Source organism: Episyrphus balteatus, chromosome 1 (genome assembly GCF_945859705.1).
Source record: "Episyrphus balteatus chromosome 1, idEpiBalt1.1, whole genome shotgun sequence".
In the NCBI taxonomy this organism is placed as follows: domain Eukaryota; kingdom Metazoa; phylum Arthropoda; class Insecta; order Diptera; family Syrphidae; genus Episyrphus; species Episyrphus balteatus.
Window position 1 is genome coordinate 123,656,745 of NC_079134.1, and position 20,871 is coordinate 123,677,615.

At 30.3% G+C, this 20,871-nt stretch overlaps 2 protein-coding genes across 4 annotated transcripts in view; one reads left to right on the top strand and one right to left on the bottom strand.

Annotated features, from left to right (window-relative positions):
* The window catches only part of LOC129907457 (UDP-N-acetylglucosamine--peptide N-acetylglucosaminyltransferase 110 kDa subunit), a 150,243-nt gene that overhangs the window by 30,275 nt on the left and 99,097 nt on the right, over nucleotides 1-20,871 (bottom strand). The gene's annotated exons all lie outside the window — the stretch shown is intronic.
* Nucleotides 3,864-5,866, top strand: LOC129907458 (carboxylic ester hydrolase-like). Its single transcript, XM_055983697.1, has 6 exons — nucleotides 3,864-4,708; nucleotides 4,768-4,966; nucleotides 5,019-5,200; nucleotides 5,261-5,399; nucleotides 5,460-5,592; nucleotides 5,652-5,866. The coding sequence occupies exons 1-6, from the start codon at nucleotides 3,899-3,901 to the stop codon at nucleotides 5,854-5,856; spliced, it is 1,668 nt and encodes a 555-aa protein (XP_055839672.1). The 5' UTR covers nucleotides 3,864-3,898; the 3' UTR covers nucleotides 5,857-5,866.

Sequence of the window (20,871 nt, forward strand, 5' to 3'; positions counted from 1 at the left end):
TAGATATTTGTGTGTATAATGCAGTTTTGAAAATTATATTTTTGAATATATTTCAACATCAATCTCAGTTATTTTGAAGTTAATTGCTTTAAAATTATATTTTCAACTTTGGTTTTTAATGGAAGGATGAAGAAATATAATTTCATGGTAGCAGATAGGATAATTTCAATTAGCATTTTAATTCACTTACTCATTTTTGAGTTATTTAATTATGTCAAAATGTCATTCAATACGATTTTTTTTAATGGAGGAATGGAAATAAAAGTGTGGATTTGAGAATTAATCCCTCACTTTTAAAAAAAGTAGTTTTTGGAAACCCTTGCCTTGATACTCGATGCACTTTGAATTTTAAGTTCTCAATATTGGAACGAAAATAAAGTGCGATTAAAAAAGTATTTCTGCACTTAACACTACCACCGAAATTTAGCTTAAAAGAAATTTAAAAAGCATTCTTTAAAGTGCAAGCATTACTGTAGAATTGTTTCAGGGAAGGTATGCAACGAGCTTCATTAAAAAAACACAATATCAAAATATGGAAAGAATAAGGACAGACAATGAACCTTATTTCCGTTCTCCAGAAAACGGAAATGAATGTGTTATACATACGTACATCAACTATCGGCTGATAGCACTGTGCAAGTCGAAATTCTTGACGCGCGCGAATAACTGTTTCACCCTATTTCGGACCCGAGAAATCGATTGGCGTCATTAGTTTTTCGATTTATCGGTACGACTTCGAACAAAATTTTTTTTGAAAGTTTTTTCAATTATTTTGAGAGTTTCCCACTGTTTTTAGTCATTTTTCAACCAAAAACAATATTTATATTGCTAATTATTCTGCTCAAACATTATTTGCTACCAGTAGAAAGACATTATAAACAATTTTGAACAATTTATTTGAAAGTTTAGTGATTTTTTTTTTTTGAAAAAAAATAAAAAAAATCGAAATTTTTTACATTGTTTATCGTTTTTTCGCTGTTTTTGTTCTCTTTTGCACAAATACACATTAAAATTTAATTTAACTGTTAATTTAGTGTTGGTTAAACTTCGACAGTCTATCGATAGCATCGATAACAAAAAAATATCGAGTATATCGATACTTCACAAAACTATCGATAGTTTCAATACTTACAAATTATTTTACCACAAGGCTACCGATATTATTGATATTCTTTTCTTAAAACTATCGATAGTGGAAACTATCGATATCTTCCAAACACTATGTTTATTCGTTGTTTACATCCAATGTCAAACGAAAACTAAACTTGTAGTTCAAATTGTGTTTAATTTATTTCAAAGCTATTTTTTTTATGAGAAATTGTACGAGTCGTTCTAATACTTTTTGCTACGTGTGTGGCAAATTTGCACACATGCCAAGTAGAAAGAAAATATCTCCTGAAATTGATGATATATATGAAAAATATTTCAATTTAAAAGTAATAAGAGACTTCGAATATTGAATATTAATTAAATTTTTGTATTTAAAGAAAATATAATGCAATTTTAAAATTGTTTTAGTTTTTAGTTTAGCGGGGCAACATTTTGCATGGATTCCTCTTGAAAGAAAAGGCTTGTTTTCCGAAATTTCGTGGCTTTGGAACATTAATTTTGTTTTCAAAATACATTATGTAGCTTTAAAAAAATGTTGACAGGAGAATTAAAAAAAATTATTTTGAAGTAAAATCTCGAGTTTGGTCGACAAACTTCTACTTTTTTCGAAAGTTGAGAAAACCGAAAGTTCATCAACTCTCGAGTTGAAAATCGAAAGTTGTAAACGTGAGTGAACAAAACCAAATTCAGAAGTTGAAGATAAAAATCCTCAAGTTATGTTCAACTTCTAGTGAACAAAATCACTCTAAAATTACTCTTTTTTCGCTATACTTTCCCTTTATATTATGACACAATTTCAATACTCATCTGCTTCCCAATATCTTATAGGTACAGGCACGCAGTTTCACATTAAGCGTCACAAGAACATGTATTAAATACTTCCTTGTGTCAATATTTTTATGTCAGCTACTCAAAGTAACCCAAAACAACATATTTTGTTTACACTATTTAATTAATGGCAACAGTCTTCCATCTGGGTGAACTAAAGGTTCTTTACAAGCATTTTTTGCTAAATATTTCAGATATTTCATTTCCATCCAAAAATAAAATCATCAGCCAGCAAAATAGGTTGCATTTTTATTTATTTTTGTTTTCAAGTGAAGTTTTATTTGTTTTTGCGAGATACATATGTACGTACAATAATCTGCTTATCTTTCAGGGAATTCCCAAGATACATTTAATTGATTTACTTCTAAGAAAGAATCAGCAGTGTATGACAAAAATTTTAATGAATTTTACTTTCAAAAGAAATATACATAATTAACGCAACGAGTCAGATTCGTAACTAAAATAAGTTTTTGGTGGGGGAGTTATTATTATTTCACTTAAAAAAAATTATACCTTTTTTACTTTTTAAAACTGCTAAAGAACTTAAGAAAAATAACAAAGAATAAGATACAAAATGACATCAAAATTATTTAATTTCGAGTATTTTTGTATACCACGTGGAAACTTCCCTTCAATTCGTTCACTCTTCGTAGTCTTTAATTATAACTTACTTACGCAAATTGTGTAACGTTTAAATTGTGGAAGGATAATAAATAGTAATAGTTATACTCAATCTCAAACATAATTTTTGAACTAACCAGCTTTAAATTATAGCAGCGACTTCCAGGCTGAGGTATTTGCAGTAGCAAAGCTGATGTCACATTTTTGATTGGTAACAAGCGAACTCTGTCTTCAAAATCGAATCAAAGCTTGTGAATTGCTCTCGCCGAGCTAAGTTCTTGGTAAAAATAAGACTCTGATGGATGGTTATTGCAGAGGTTAAGAAAAAGAATACGCGAACGAGCTAAAAATGAGCACTCGAAAGAAAATACCAAAATGTGATGTTTTCAAACGATAAATCAGCTTTGATCTGCCATAGCAAAAAATTTAAAAAAAAAAGGAACCAAAGAAGGCAAAAATAATTCTTGAAACGTCGAATGCTGACACCGAACAACCGTTGCGGAACCTCAAACCAAAATGTTCGCCTTTTAGACTCGGTCTAGGTAAAATTGATTATGCACACACTTTTGCGATGACGCTGCGGTATCGTACGTCGTTTTTGCGGGAAAAAAGCGCAGGTTCTCAAAACAGCGCTGCGTCACCAGCAGTTACATTTATCATTATTCATTACATTGCCGCAGCGCCACCGCAATCGGTGTGATTTCTTTAAGAATCATTATGACTGTGTCGTGCGTTAAAAAAATGCATGCGTGCACTAGGACTTAGATGGTTAGTTTAGGTTGAAATGGTCGTCAGGAAAACAACTGACACACAGTCGTATGTTTTAGCATGTTTTTTCTTACAACAATTTTCTAAGCTTCCAAAAATTTTAACCGGTGTTCCACAAGGAACAATCTTAGGGCCTAGTTTTCTTAGGTTTTATGGAATTCTTGGTTAAAGTTTTTAACGTTCACAGTACATTATCATACCACACCATATTTTATTTAAATCAAAGAAGCTTTGTTTATGATACACAACTCTGCATCAAAGAAAGACTAGTAAACTGCATGAGGTTGGGAGTCAAGTCAAGTAAAACTTGAAAACAATCAAAACCAACAATTTACCAGTCCAAAATTGCTTTATACTGCTTCGATGAATTTGGTTTGAAAAGAAAATTATTTTTTTTTACCCTTACCCTGTTTGCCACGACCCTGAACTATTCACACCTTATTGCATACAAAAAAAATCAAGTAGATCAAGTAAAATTTCGTATGAACGATTTAAAGCTCACTTGCAAAAAAAACTGAATAAATGCTCAATAAATCAACATCTTCAATTCAGTCAGTTCAGTTTAATTGCAATGATAGTTCTTTGGATCGTTTCAAGTGTCGCACTTATTGCTGCCTCTTCCACCGCAGCAGTAGAGGTTTCAACAAATTTGGGTGACATTCAAGGAGTTGTTTTAAAATCTCGTTTGGGGGAAGATTTTAATGCATTTCGCGGCATCCGATATGCCAAATCTCCAGTCGGTGACTTACGATTCAAAAATCCACAACCAGAAGCCCCATGGAAACCGAAAGTCTTCGATGCCACTCAAGATGGACCACAATGTCCCCAAGAACCATACAATTCAACCGACAACTCTGAAGATTGTCTTCGTTTAAATGTCTATACGAAAAATCTCAATTCAAAGGTATTAAAGCCGGTTGTTGTGTACATTCATCCAGGTGCATTTTATGTATTTTCCGCTTTGAGTAAATCATTTGCTGGTCCAGAGTTTTTAATGGATCGTGATATAGTCTTGGTTACTATCAATTATCGAATTGGAGCATTGGGATTTTTGGCAACAGGAACATCACATGCACCAGGAAATGCTGGTTTAAAAGATCAAGTGCTTGCTTTACGTTGGGTTAAAGATCATATAAGGAATTTTGGAGGTAACCCTAATTCGGTAACATTGCTGGGTTACAGTGCGGGGAGTGTTAGTGTTGGTTTTCATATGGTATCGCCCATGTCAAGGGGATTATTTCATCGAGGTATCGCAATGAGTGCATCAGTAATTCCTCTGGAGAAATATCCTGATAACCAATTAGACTTGACGAAGAAACAAGCCGAATTGGTAAAGTGTCCTACGAGCAATTTGGATGAAATGATGAAATGTTTGAGAAATGTAAGTTTAATTTTGTTAAACAAAAAAATAGAAACATTGACTTTTTCCAAAAATTTAAGACACCGGCTGAAGAATTTGTAAAGACTTTCCTCAATTTATATGAGCTTGGATACTACATGTTGCAAGTTATTGAAAAGAATCACGGTCAAGAAAGATTTTTAGTTGAAAATCCAACTGAAGCTTATCAGGAGGGAAGGTTCCAAAGGACTCCGCTAATAGTTGGAATGACAAAAGATGAATTTGTTCGAATTGCTAAGTGTAAGTATTGAATCTTTTAGATTCTAGTGACGAAAATATATTCTTTTTACAGTTATGCTAGAAGATGAGAATCTTACCAAGAAGTACAACGAAGAATGGGAAACACAGGCTCCAATATTTCTAAAATATGAAAGAAATACTCCGAAATCTAAATACATTAGTACAGTTCTGAGAAGTGAATATCTTCAAAACCAGACTTTGAGTAAAGATATACCATTTGAACCTTTTGGAAAGGTTAGTTAAATTATAAATACTTTTATGCCTGGATTCATAAGAACGATTTTTTTTTTAAAGCTTTTCAGTGATGCAATTGTTGGTTTCCCAGTGCATAGATTCGCCCACTTGGCAGCAAGATATGTTCCAGTTTATTACTATCGATATTCATACAAAGGACGTTTTAGTGATTTCTTGTATCCAGGAGATACTGCTTATGGTATGTTCTCTTGTTCTTTTTTCTCTATCTTCTATTCTAATTTTTTATTCATTCAAATAGGATCAGTTCATCATGATGATTTATGGTATTTACTTCGTAATTCTTACATTTCTCCAATATATACGAAAAATGATCCAGAAGATAAGACAGTTGAAAGACTAACAAGAATTGTTTCACAATTTGCCAAGACTGGGTAAGTCTTCCAGTTGACTTTATTGAGAATTAAAATTTATCTATACCAATTTTCTATAGAAATCCAAACAACCGCAAAGATGAATACTTGAAAGGCGTCAATTGGAAACCATTGAATTTGAAAAAAGAAAACTTTTTGGAAATCGGAGAAGAGCTAGAAATGAAAGAAAGACTATTTTTGGAACGCTTCGATATATGGGAGAGACTTTTGCCATTAGAATGGAAATGCAGAAATGACCGGAACTTACGTTATCCAGAAGTATAAACTAAACTTTTATAGATACATACCTGTTTTTAAAATCATTTATAAAAATTTTTTTTTTTTCAAAAAATTAATTAACCATTATTAAATTTTTTTTTTTTTCAAAAAATTAATTAACCATTCTTTTTGTATTATTTATAAACTCTGTTGTGAGTTTCAAGTGGACAATTTTTCGCCCGAAATATTTTTGCTCGTCCGGAATTTAAAAAGCTATTGCAAGTTGCATCGGAGTGAAATTAAAATTTTCCACTAAACTAGTTTTTGTTTTTTACTAAAGTTTAAGTGAGCTGCTTTCCTCGCATTTTAACTGAAAAAAATTTCAAAATAAGAGGAGTTTTCGGGAAGCACAATAGAGAAAAAGTGAAACTTTATTTTTCCGGGTTGAATCTTGTTCACAAGAAACTCACAATAGGGCTGAATATGTTTTTCGAGGAACATTATAGGGATGCAACATCGTTAAAAAAAACATCGATGTTGCAAAACATCGATGTTTAATTTACAACATCGATGTTAAAAAAACATCGGTTCAATCTTCGATACATCGATGTTTTCCCGATGTTTTTTTGTTTGACATAAATATGATCTACTGTTTCTAAAGAACAAAATATTTATGTCTTATCTGTTTAAAACATAAAAACCTAAGTTGAATTCAATTTTTAGGTACCACAAAACAGACAAATTAATCAACAAAATGAAACATATTTTCTTAATACGATTTTCGTTTTTATTTATATATAAATACCATCAATTCTAAACAAACGGATGCAATTTTTTTTAACGTTCAGAGCTCTGAACGGAACTCACAAGCATGTTAATAATGGTCGCGTTCTGATTTCTGAACACACAGAAACAGTCTTTTGAATGAAAACAGCAAAAAAAACTTTGAAGCTTTGAACACTAGACAAAAAAGATTGAGTTTGAGAGTTCAAGTTCTGTTATTATGCAAAAAAAGAAAAACGAGTAACAAAATGAACGATGTCGATGTTTTGCAGATTTAACGTCGATGTATCGGCGATGTATCGACTTAAGGGGGGGTTTCCATAGCATTTTAATGGAAGATGGTTGACTAATTGTTGTATAACTTTTGCAGTTTATAAGATAATCTTATGAAACGTACGTACGAAACGTGAAAAGGTAATAAACGTACAAATATTTTTGCATCATTTAAATTTTAGAAACATTTCTTGTGCGATTTTTGTAAAGGTCGAAAATGATTTTTTTCCTGCAAATTTAGATTGAATCAGAATTTTGGTTGGGGCACCGTTGTTTATAAACTTTTTATTTCTTTTTTTTTTTTGTTTTATAATGATCAAATGTGTTTTCAGGCAATACGTGAAACAGATTTTTTTTTTTTTATTAGAAAAAAAGCTTCGTTAATTTGTTGTAATTTCATGTTTTTTTACTCACTCTTCTTAGAATAACTTTACCGTTTATAAGTGTTTTTAGATGAAACAAAAAGAAAACAATAAAGTGAAATTAGGAGAATCCAATAAAATTTCTAAAATTTAGTTTGAAGTTAGTTTGAACGGTTAATTTGAAGGAAAGGTGTCAAAATGCACTTTTTTAGCATTTTAGTCGTGGGGCAAAGGGTGATTATTTTTTAAAATGTTTTTGTATTTTTTAATGAGAAGTTAATAAAGTTGTTCATGCAACCCGTTTGCCAAAAAAAAATATTTTTTTTATTTACACACTAAAAATTTGATTTTAATAAACCAATATTTGCATTCTGTTTTTGAGGAAGGTGCAGTCAAAGCATCCACAATTTATTTTTATTATTTTTTTTCATTATATTTCAAATCAGTTTCAAAAAAAATATATATATTTTAGCTCACAGTATTTTTAATACAAATTGTTGAAAAAGTGTCTATTTTAGCTTTTTTTACTTTGAAAATTCCATTGATCACGCACACATGCAAATTTAGTTCAAAAGAATGCCACGCATAAGCTGGCGCTGATGAACTCTTTTTTTCTGTTCTTTTCTATTTATTGAAAAAAAAAAACTTGCTCTTGCGCTCTCATTTTCTCGTTATATATTGTTTTTTTGTGTTTACATAATACTTTTTTTTTTTGTTTCCTATTTCCTCACTCAGGTAGGCAGAAATCATTCATGAAATTATGAAGATGCTGCAGAGATTAGGTAGATAGTAGATATTTTTTGCAAGATCATTATCTTTGGTTTTCAAAAAGGGTTGTTTTGTTCTTGTTGACTCTTGGGTTTTTCCTAACAATTCATTTCGTGTTTATAATATCGCACCCGCGCTTGCGAATTGACACTTTTGGGTTTTTTTTTGTGTCAGCGAAATTCTTTGCATTGTGTAATATTCACATCGCTCGTGCGGGGATATAGGTAAAGGATTAGATATGTGGTATGCATTTGTTTGTGTGTAAAAATGTGTATTGACATTTGACATGTGCTTGTGCACAATGATTGATTTCCATATTTAGGTTGATTTCTGGGTTGTATGGTTTATTATACTACACTCGCGCGTGCGTGCGGTGTTATATAATATAAATATATGTCCTTTTGTTTTTCGTTGTCTTTGTTTATATGTTGCGGATTCGGTTTTTTTATGTAGGTTACCACAGAGAATTTTTGCCATTTTAGATATAACAGTTATATTTTCGCGGGGGAATGGGTAAAGGGTTATATAAGTGTATTTGTGGTTAGAATGCACTTGATGGTATTTATAGAAATAGTTTTGCAATGGATTTTCAATTCAGTGTCTTCTTCGTTTTTGAATAAAGAAGAAGCTTTTTATGTTTTGATCTAGTTTTCTGAAGTAAATTGAAACGAAATAGAAATAATTGAGATTATAGTGCTTAGCTAATCAATCAAATAAAATTCATGAAAATATTGAATTTCAAACCAGTTTTCGTCCACAAACACCATATCTATATAAAGATCAATGTATACCTACATCCACTTGCATGTCACCCCGCAAGCGTGAGTGCGATGGCGATCTCATAAAGACAATGAATGAAAATGAAAACCAACTTCCTGGAGAGGAAAAAACCAGAGAATTCGATGGCGAGAGAGCAAAACACATTCACTAACACTGAGCCAAAAAACAACGTAAAATCAATCTAAACCACTTTGAATCAATAGAAAATCACTACATTTTTAGCCTAAAGTGGAAAATGATTGAATCAAAGTAGCACACTTTAAATCAAAGTTGTTCACACATTAAATCAAAGTTGTTCACACATTAAATCAAAGTTGTTCACACATTAAAAAAATAAAAAAAGTAAAACTGGCATCCGCTGGGGATCGAACCTGCTATACCTGGGTTGACAAGCTTGTGCTTTACCACTGTGCCATCTCACTTATAAAAATTGATGTGACAAACTGTAAGTTAAGCATAGGACGACTTTTTAGAAAATTAATGAATATATTTTTCACCATTGATTCAATGTAGAACGGATTAAAAATTACTATGCGTTTTTTCTCTGGGTGAATACACACAAATGCTTTTACATGAGGTCTGACTTCGCTGAAAAAGGGAACCCAGTCTTAAGTACTAAGCAGTAGATAAATATTCCCAAAAGAACGCAGGAAAATTTTTTTTTTAAGTTAAAAATCTATCTGATAGACCAATTAAGTTAATCAGTAGAATACATTTTCAGATCTAGTGGGACAAACAAAATAATTTCATTAACCCTCTTTAGGCACACCTCTATTTTGTTACGTGATAGGCACACGGGTGCGAATTTGGTTTATACTTTTTCCTGTCGCTAGAACTTTTTTCGGTCAAAATATTTTATAGAGAATCAAGTATGAAATTGATGTAGAATATAATGAGGAATTCGAATATTGTATTCACAATTCCGAAAAAAATATTTTCACCCTTATAAAAATTTTTTTGTGACCACTTTTTTGAAAAATCGTAATTTTTTATTTTTGTCCTGCCAAATTCGCACCCGTGTGCCGACAGAGGGTTAAGTCTTTATATTACAGTAAGGATTTTATAGATAGGTATAACGCCTTATTGGCATGTGCTTGTGCAATGTTTTTCCTTTTTATTTAGTTTTAACTTTAAATCAATAATTTAATTATCAATTTCGTTCTTCCACGGAGCAAAAAGAAAAATTTGCTTACAAAATTAATTACACGGAAAATTCTTTGCAATACTCTACAAAAAATAAAGTTTAAATATTTGTCAATGTCACATACAAATTAGTGGCTTGTAGTGAAATCAACAAGGACACACTTGATTAAGAACAAAAAACAAAATCTACTCATCACTTTTCGTTGAAACAACAATGATTTTCTTTGTCATTAACTTAAACAAGGTCAATGAAAATACATTACACTCTTAAGCATTCTGAAAATTATGACATTCTAATGGATATTTCTAGCCGAATGATTGACGCCTTCAATGGACCCTTTAATTTGCGTATTCATCATCACTTTAATATAATACATTTTTGAGTTTTTTTTTCTCCCTCTCAATTAGCATTTTTCAGATTTAATTTTGTAGGAATTTCATTTTTTAAAAGATAAAATATATTGAAGAATAAAAATTCCCAACATTATTGGTAGAATTCGCATTCATTTAAATTCATATGCAAATATAGTCCAGAACAGTGGCATTTTGTAAAATGTATGCATTCTTTTCGTAACAAGGATACACTTGGCAATCCAAGCGGCCAATAATGAATACAAATTTCATTTAACCATGTGCATCTAAAAATAAAAACGTATATCGTGATGTCTTTGCCGTCGTCGCAGCTGTGTGAACATAAAAAAAATGATATTAATTTCACATCCCATTGGACAATGAATGCATAGCATCAGTAGATTCAAGAATTCCATATACATATTTTAATATCCTGTGAGACCCTGTAAAGTGAATTGTGTGTTAAGGCGAAAAAGGATAACAAACAAAATGTCAATATTTTCATTTTGAATAAAAATTGGTGTTAATGAGTGGAATTTATTTTTTTTGTGAAACAAAAAAAAATTCCCAAGTGTAATACTTTGAAAATTCTGAAATTCCTATGGCGTGCGACACGAGTCCTGATATTTATGAGATGTTCTATTTTTTTATTTTTTTAATTTAAATTTACAGTCGCATCATGTATTTGACATGGATTTTTGTGAGATATCTCTCTTGTGTCTTGTGGCAGACATATTCCATTAAATTTGTCAATGAGTTCATTCATATCCTTTGGTTTTGCATAATGTAATTTTTTTATTTTTTGCTGGATAAAAATTGATTTTGATTCCTCGAAAGAGCATTAGACTGAGTACATTATAGAATTCATGGAGCAAGGTAAGTAAAAGTATATTTACCTAAGCAGATATCACGAAATTTAAGAGGTTAAAAGTTTTAATTAATTTATCTAAAAGCGGATAACGTATAGTAAGATGCTTTTAAAATAAATAAAAATTCCAAGAAATTTTGAGAAAAACCAATATGGTTGGAAGGTTAAGTAAAATGAGTTCTAACCTGAATTTAATCTACCTACTTAGATAAATGAAATTAGACTAAAATGTAGAAAGTTCATTATTTTTTCTATAGAAGGCACCATATTAGATATTGTTACATAACCTATGCCAGGGATGGCGAACCTTTTTAGAGCCTCGTGCCATTAAAGAAAAAAAAAAAAATATTTATTTGAAGTGCCTTCGGCGTGCCATAAAGTTTTGATTTAGTTTTTTTTGTGACCACTAGAAGCACAAATAATTAATTTTAAACTACGCAGCGTTTTATTTGTAAACACACCTATTCATTTTAATTTGAGAATAACAGATTAATTACACTGGTCAACATAATTAAACTTTTTTTTTGTTACAGAAACCAAGGTATACTTTTCTATAGGATTTTGGTGTGCTGAGCTCAAATCCTAAGTCAAAAAAATTCTATCACATCACGTTTTTGAGATAATCCTGTTAAAAAATCGAAAATGCCGCTTTTTACCAGTTTTCGAGATTATTTCTTAGCTTTTGGTTATTTGTTTTAAATAAATTTGTAACGGTTTCTAATAGAATTAAATGTTGTCTTTCTAAATCCGTTTAAATCTTTTAAAAATCTCTTATCTTCTTTGAGAAATCTGAAATTGAAATCAACGTGTTTGGTATATCTCATGTTTATTTACTTTTAATAGCGAATCTCGAAAAGTTCTTTGCCAATCGCTTTCAAATTTTGACACAACGTTCCATTTAGAATCTTGCAAGTTTTTATATTTGCGAAGGTGGTGAATCGCAGTGAGATACATCAAAGCGTGACCGTGTCAGATACTTATACTAAATAATTACTAGTGAGAAAAATATAATTTTTTTTCTTGTTAAAAACAAGATAAGAACTTACGGGAATGTAAATGAAACGTTGTGTCAAAATTTGAAAGCGATTGGCAAAGAACATTTCGAGATTTACTATTTAAAGCAAATAAATATGAGATATATCAAACACGTTGATTTCAATTTCAGATTTCTCAAAGAAGATAAGAGATTTTTAAAAGATTTAAACGGATTTAGAAAGACAAGATTTAGTTCTATTAGAAACCGTTACAAATGTATTTAAAACAAGTAACCAAAAGCTAAGAAATAATCTCGAAAACTGGTAAAAAAGCGGCATTTTCGATTTTCTAACGGGATTATCTCAAAAACGTGATGTGGTAGAATTGTTATGACTTCGGATTCGAGCTCAGCACCCAAAAAACCTATAGAAAAGTATATCTTGGTGTCTGTAACAAAAACCTTGTTGACCAGTGTTATTATTGTAGTTAGTTTTAATACAAAAAAAAAAAACAACAAAATTTCAGATTAAAGGTATAACTAAATGGCCCTTTTTTTGCAAAAAGTGGGAGATTTACAAAATTATTATTTCTTTATAGCGCTATTTGTTTTTGAAAAAAAAAAAAACTACAAAAATTGTTTTTTGAACCAAAAAATAAGCTTTCTCCATCATTGTTTCAAATTTTACGTTCGGAAAAACTGAGTTTGAAAAAAATGAATTTGAAATTTTTCACTTTTCAATTTTTAGATGTACCTCAACAAAATAAAACAAAGAAACAAAAAATAAAAAGTGAAAGAAATATTTTAGTATGGACTTGTTGTGAACTCGATGCCAAGTAGTTTATATCAGGGCTAAGTTTCGTCACTTTAAGCAAAATACAGGCTGAACTGAAAGATAAAGTTGGAATCATTTGACAAATTATGACTCACAGGCGTAAGAAGGTGAAAATATTGTCAAGGTCTCCGACTTTTCCAATTTCATGTTTCTATTTATTTGGAATTGTTCATCGTATTGAACTTCAACCTCTCTTAGTGGAGTAACTAAAGCTCAAAAATTGGCAATATTAGGGAACCCGGCCGAACAGCTTAGATTTTGATGATCTTTTTTTTCAAACGTCGGTAATTAAAAATACTTTAAAGTCTATAGATTAAAAATTGCCGGTGTTGCCGTTTTGATTTTTTAAATTTAATTGAAGATTTTTGTGAACAAAAACAAATTTTTTTCAAAAATTTTTCTTAAATTTCATAAATTAATTGATGCCAAAAGATTGTCTAGGAAATTCAAGGAAAAAAAATATATGGGAGTGAGGGACAGTCTTCCATAGTTCAAGCGATAGATGCAATTTTCTTATTAATTGACTTCAAACACAAAAAAAAATATTTGAACACAACGGCAACACCTACAATATTCAAATAAACATTTTTTAAAAGTTAGAAACTTAGTCATATATGTAAAATTAAAATTAAGTTAATTGAATGAACGGCTTTTGAAAGAATGGTAATTGAACTCAGATTTTTGAAAAAAAAAAATTATTGAAAAAATTTTAACATGTCGTTTTTTAAACTTGGTCGTAATATAAAATGCATTTAATTTCAAATTTTTTTGGCCGCATTTATTATTATTTCAAATTATAAAAGGAAATGTCAATATGTGTTACGGTTTATGAAAAAAATTAAAAAGTATTTCATTTTCGAAGAACTTTTTTTAATAAAAGTTGTGAAAAAAAATGTAACTTATTTTTTTTTAAAGTTCAACATCTAAACATAAAATTATTTTTTATTCATTTAATAACCCTTACTGTTGAAAGTTAAATAGCAAAAATTTAAAGTTCCTATTTACCACAGTCTTTGAGAAAATTAATTATTTCAATGCAAAAATTCAGTTTTAATAAAAAAAAACCATTGAAATTGAAGTAATTTTTAATTTTTTTTCAAAAGTGTGATATATTTTACCTTTTTTGCTTCGAAATTCAACTGATAATATTTATGGCCAAAAATTTTTTTTAAATAAATTCATATTTTATTAGAAAAAGTTTGGAAAAAAGTCATTTTAAATTTTTCTAATAACATTTTTTTTTTTTAATTCTGAGTTTGAGGACCATTTTTTCAAAAAGTCTTGATCAAATTTAGTGGATTTAAATTTAAGAGATAAGAATGAGCTTCTGGCTTTTTAAAAATGTATTTTAAAATATTGTAGGTGTTGCCGTTGTTTTCAAAATATTTTTTTTGTGTTTGAGGTCAGAATGTTAGAAAATTGCATTTATCGCTTAAACGATCTAAGATTGTCCCTTACTGCCTTTTATATATTTTCCTTAAATTATCTAGAGAATCTTTTGCTATCATTTGTTTTATGAAATTTAAGCAAAAAAAATGGTTTTTTTAAAAAAAATTTAATTTTAATTTTAAAAAACAATACGGCAACACCGGCAATTTTTAATCTATAGACTTTAAAGTAATTTTAATTACCTACGTTTGAATAAAAAAATCGTCAAAATCAGAGCTGTTCGGCCGGGTTCCCTAATAATTTGCTTTAGTTACTCTACTATCTAGTTTGATTGATTTCAACTCTTTCCTCGTTTCGACTAATTTTTGAGTCGATATCAGACAAATTCGTTCAGCTACATTTCAATTTCTTCAATTTCCTACCAGTAAAATTTAGACATTTTAAGTTTATCAAAGTATGTCGTATCAGGGTCCATAGTAGACCTAGCATTTCCGATAATTCTTTAATTTGTGAAAACCTAATTACCTGCCCATAAAAAACTGTTCAGTTAATTTTACTTCGTCTGGTTTTTCATGTAAATTCAATCCGTTGTTCAGAACGTGAGTATTTTCTTCTGAGAAGAAGAGATTTTTACAGTTTTACAAAATCTCAAGAAAAATTTGACTGGAAAAATCGTTGAATGTCGCTCAAATGGCAATTGGATTACTTAATAGGTGGCGTGCCGGAAATATTTTATGGCGTGCCACCAATGGCACGCGTGCCATTTGTTCGCCATCCCTGACCTATGCTATAACCTACATGGTATGTAGTACATACAAGCAAGACGCTTTTAACCATATCCTTTTTTGTCAAATTATGATAAGTATTTTAAAAGTTATAAATGAACTTACATACATAAAAACCGTTTAAATAACTAGCTAGGGTCAGAAGACGACTAAGAGGTCGCTAGATGAGCAAATTGTCAACCAAGTAGATATTTATACTCACAAGTTTTATTAATTTAGAAGACTTACCTGTAAAGAAAAGAAAGAAAATGTTAGTTCATGATTATTTAATGTTTTAGAGTTTTAAGAAATAAATAAGAAGATATTATATTTTTTACTTGTGATATACTAGATATGATAAGTTGGTCTCTCAATTCTGTGTGGGTGTCTATCTATCTGTCTCTACTCGAGCTCCAGCCTAAACGACTGAAGGGAGTTACTTCGAACTTCGTTGTTAAAGGTTTTGGGTAACTGCTTAGAGAGAAATTGAAGCTTTTTTAGGGTCAAAATTAACTGCACTTGTGAAAGGAAAAATGAAAAAAAATATTTTTTTTTTTCTCAGAAACGACTCTAATGATTTTGATAAAAAAAAAAGAAATACATGTGCTGTAGCAAATAAGGTCGTATATTTTGAAATAACAAAAATATTTTGTAGACTGTTATTAACGGTACTTGCTTTTTATATCGTATCGCCACGACCGACTTTAATGAAAACTGTTGTACAAAAACGGTAAGTAACTCTTATACAGGGTGTCCCACAGTCACCGCCCCAAACGAAAACCATGGATTCATGAGGTCATTTTACGTCGAAAAACTTAAGAGGTAATTTTCTCGTTTTCGTCCCGTTTTCGAGTTACCACGGTTTTTATGATTTTTGTTCTCTTTTCCCTTATCTCGCTTTATCTTTGCCAAACTACGTTTGATTTGAAAGATTATTTTTACAACCAATCAAGAATTTATTACAGTTTTAGTTCGTCTCAAAACTTTTTTTCTGCGGACAACCGTTTCTCCACAGTTTTGCATCAAACACAATTTTCCTCGCTTTTTAAGTTGTTTTTTACACTTTCATATCATTTAAGTCAAAAAAACACGTTAATGAGTATTAATTTTGTGTGCTTTTTATTAAACCCCAGTTTATTTTCATAAAAAAAATAAGTTTTATTTCATAAAAAAGGCTACTGAAAGTATTTAAAAAATATAAACGAACTGAGTGAATTAAAAAAAAAAATACTTTTAAATAAAAAATTAATTTAAATGAATTAAAACTTTTGCTGAGCTTTATCTAGTTGTTCTTTTCTTAACCACAATAGATCAGAAAAAGTTTTTAATTCATTTAAATTAATTTTGTATTTAAAAATATTTTTTTTTTTAATTCACTCAGTTCGTTTATTTTTTTTAATTACTTTCAGTAGCCTTTTTTATGAAATAAAACTTATTTTTTTTTATGAAAATAAACTGGGCTCTAATAAAAAGCACACAAAATTAATACTCATTAACGTGTTTTTTTTTGACTTAAATGATATGAAAGTGTAAAAAACAACTTAAAAAACGAAGAAAATTGTGTTTGATGCAAAATTGTGGAGAAACGGTTGTCCGCAGAAAAAAAGTTTTGAGACAAACTTAAAACTGTAATAAATTCTTGATTGGTTGTAAAAACAATCTTTCGAATAAACCGTAGTTTGGCAAAGATAAGGCCAGTTAAGGGACAAGAGATCAAAAATCATAAAAACCGTGGTAACTCGAAAACGGGACGAAAACGAGAAAACTACCTCCTAAGTTTTTCGACTTAAAATGACCTCAGTAATCCATGGTTTTCGTTTGGGGCGGTGACTGTGGGACACCCTGTATATTAGGATGGGTCAAAATACAATTTTTTGGATTTTCAAAAAGGCTCAGCGATCAAAAGGTGCTAAATGGTTCGGTTAGCTTATAAGTAAAATTTCATTTCATTATTTTAAGCCTAAGTGCCTCCGGATTGTGGTTTCATTTTTGAAAAAGCAGATTTTTGCCTAAAAACCACACATGCTTTGCTTTATTTATTATTATCTCATTTCTTATACAAGCAAATTCAGGAGGATGTGCCAAAATGGTTAAGCGTGTAGGTTGGGTCGGGACAAGAAAAAAATCGTATTGGAGGGGGTAAACATTCGCCCCCGTTTAGTCAGGAGGGGCAATTTTCTAAAAAATGATTTAATTAGGAAAAAATATTATTAAAAATCAACGGTTATACCTACAACAATATGTTATACCTTTTTGTCAAGCCCAAAATCTCTTTTTTATTTTGCTTTCAAATAAAGCTGTTTTATCAAATAGTTTTTGAAAAATTAATTTTCAAAATCAAAATTTTGAAAAATTTTTTTTTTAATTTGCGAACTAATTTTTTTTCAAAATTTTATTTGATTAAGTACTATTTAAGTTTTCAAAATTCAATGCTCTTATTTGTTTGTAAGCAAAAACAGAAAACCGGATGCAAATATGTTTTGTCGATTTTGAGAAATTAAAAAAAAAAACAAAAACTACATTTTTCTAAGACTTGTCACTTAATTTATGAAACATTATATCTTTCTTATATTATTTTTAAGGGGATACCACGATTCCAAGGTAGAAAATCGTTAGTTTGAATATGTTTCCTTTGCACTAACTATAATTCTACCAAGTTTCAAGATTCTAGGGTATTCAGAAGTATACTTTTTAATAATAATTGATATTAAATCTACCAAAATGGGCGGTTACCACGCCCCCTGAATGTAAAATCTAAATTTTTCGATTTTTTTCTTTGTATGTACTTCAAGATCCATGACCATAACAAGTTTCTATGAAAACTAGAAGTTTGCCATAATTTTTATCATATGTTAGTTAGTGTGTTAGTGAGTAAATCAGCTACTCTTTTTGCGATTTTTGAAGGCATTTTTCTCAGAAACTACTAATCCTACATAGCTGAAAGTTTTTAAGGAGCTTGATTTGGACTATGTTAACAAATAAAACGAGTTTGAAATGTTTGACATTATTGAAACAAAAGTTAGAATGGTTCGAAAAAGGCCTGAGTTTTTTCCTAAGGGTTTAGGACTAAAGTTCATAGAGAACTTGGCTGAGCAACCGGAGGCAGAAGATAAAGTCTGATTATAACCAAACTTCATATTATTGTTATATTCACAGTTTGGCACCTTTTCATCACTGTGCCCGTAAAAAAATCAGCAAAAAAAATGTCTCCATACATTTGTGACCCAGCCTACTGTATATTTAAAACAAATCATTTTCGTTAAAAAAAAAGATTACATTTTTTTGAAATTTATTGAACCTTTATTTATGTGTCGATTTTTATTTTCATTTTAATGGCTTATCAATTTTTTTTTCATAAAAAATTGTATAAAAAAGCTGTTTAAAAAAAACGCCCATAAATTTTCAATTTAATGTTACAAGAGATCAACGATTTAAAGAGCTGTTTTTTCAACTTTGAACCAAATTCAATACCTACCTACTAAGTTTTTTTTTTTTTTTTTAATATCTTAAAGATAAATTTTTAATGAATTTTTAAAACGATTTAAAATTCCAAGCTACTTTTAACATAAGAGCATAGTATGTGGGCCCATTTATGAATTTTATTTTTCATTTGCAATGAGTCTTTTTTTTATATGAAAAACTGCCCCAATTTTAAGGTCATGTTTCGTATTTGAGTTTCGAGCCTTATTTGGCCTTATTCACAGAGCCAGTTTACGGAAAATTAAAAACTTACGTTTTGGCACGGTATTATTTTAAGAATATTTTTTCTTAGAAAACAGGAACAAAGGATTTATTAAAAAAAAATGTTATTACAAAAGAAAAACACTTAACACAAAAATTAAAAAAAAAAAAAATCGGTCTTAGTTAAACAAAAAGGTAAAAAGGTTTAGTAACTTTATGTATTTTCGAAATCAACTTTTTTAATCAAAAACCAAAAAAAAAAGGAAACAACAATGAATGTCTATAACACAAGGGAAAAAATTAAAAGTCAACGATGAAAAAATGGAAATTTTTAGCTTCAACACAATTAAAATTATTATTATTATTTTTTTTTTATCAGAAACCCTGAGCCCGAGGGAAATATCTTTGATGTCTTTTACAACCTACCACCTTTATAAAATTCTTTATTATCATTATGTACCTGTTAAGTGATTACATTGTTGTGTGTGTTGGCTAAAGACTTTGGAAAAAAGGAAATAACAAAAGCTATAATCTTGTGGTAAAGTTAGAAAAATAAATAAGAAATTCGAGATGTTTTCTTTTTATTTAGTTATAACTATTTCACTTTGAAATCTATTCTTTTGCCATACATTTGCTTTTAATAACAATCAAAAATTGCTCCTTTCGGTTCAAATGTAAGAACCATATCAATTATTAATTTCTTCCATCTAAATTTCTAAAAAGTCTATTGAAACAAGTCTAGACTTCTATCTCATATCTTTTAAAGTTAGTCTTTGGAAAAAATTTTTTTTTGCATCTAAAAGCAATTTAATTTTAATTGAAGTTTTTTTTTTGTAGCGAAATGGAAGCAGGAAGAAACAATTAAATTGAAAAACTTTCAGAAAGCAATATGAACTCATATAAGTTTTTTTTTCCTTTGTTATGGCTCATCCCCTTTTTTGTACGTAATTTAAAGAAATGGAAAAGTTTTTTTTTTAATATTAAATAAATAAGCGAGTAGTGACGAAATTTTTATTTAAATTCTTTGTTGGAAGGCACAACAAAAAATGGAATTAAAAAGCCTTCTGTCGTGGGTCATCGAAGAAGAGGAACCAGTTTCAGGAGTTAGCTTAACATTTTGGAATACTAACTGACAAACGATTAGATGAATTCTTCCACTAGGGGTTATGGCGGGTCATTTTAAAAATTTAGCATTAGTTGATGCCAGAGAGGAACTAATTGCTTGACAGCGGAAGGTGTTTGATCGCCAGTGAAAACTGTTTGAATGCTACGCGAAAGCTGTTTGATAGCCAGTGAAAACTGTTTGAATGCCACGCGAAAGCCGTGTGTTGCCAGCGAAAGCCGTTTAATGCAGGCGAAAACTGTTTGCATGCCAGTGAAAGTTGTTTGATCGTCAGAGAAAGCTGTTTGATTGCCAGTGAAAACTGTTTGAATGCCAGTGACAGACGTTTTGAAATGTTTGATGCCAGCGAAAGCCGTTTGATACCAGTGAAAGCCGTTTGATGCCAGCGAAAGATGTTTGCTTGCTAGTGAAAGCTGTGTGATCGTCAGTGAAAGCTATTAGATTGCCAGTGAAAACTGTTTAAATGCTTGATACGTGAATACCGTTTGATGCGAGCGAAAGCTATTTTGATTGTCAGTGAAAGCTATTTGATCGCTAGTGAAAACTGTTTGAATGCCAGCGGAAGCTGTTTGCGTTTCCTTTCTAGTGAAAGCTGTGTGATCGTCAGTGAAAGCTATTTGCTTGCCAGTGAAAGCTGTTTGCTTTTCATTGAAAACTGTTCGATTGCCAGTGTAAGGTGAATGATTGTTTGAATGCCAGTGAAAGACGTTTTGAATTTTTGATGCCAGTGAAAGACGGTTGATGCCAGTGAAAACCGTTTGATCCCAGCGAAAGATGTTTGCTTGCTAGTGAAAACTGTGTGATCGTCAGTGAAAGCTATTTGATTGCCAGTGAAAACTGTTTGAATGCCAGTGAAAATTGTTCGAATGCCAGCTTAAGGTAAATGATTGCCAGCTTAGGCTCTATAACATCATTGTAGCAGGCTAAACGCCGCAAATCTGTGCGGAAACCAGAATACCAGCAACCGATATTTAATCATTGGGAGTTA

What these genes read in the sequence shown, in the direction of transcription:
- LOC129907458 (XM_055983697.1), top strand. Translation starts at nt 3,899, where the DNA reads ATGATAGTTCTTTGGATCGTTTCAAGTGTCGCACTTATTGCTGCCTCT. An exon ending in CATTTGAACCTTTTGGAAAG is followed by an intron (nt 5,201 to 5,260) that starts GTTAGTTAAATT and finishes TTTTTTTTAAAG; the next exon opens with CTTTTCAGTGATGCAATTGT. An exon ending in TCCAGGAGATACTGCTTATG is followed by an intron (nt 5,400 to 5,459) that starts GTATGTTCTCTT and finishes TCATTCAAATAG; the next exon opens with GATCAGTTCATCATGATGAT.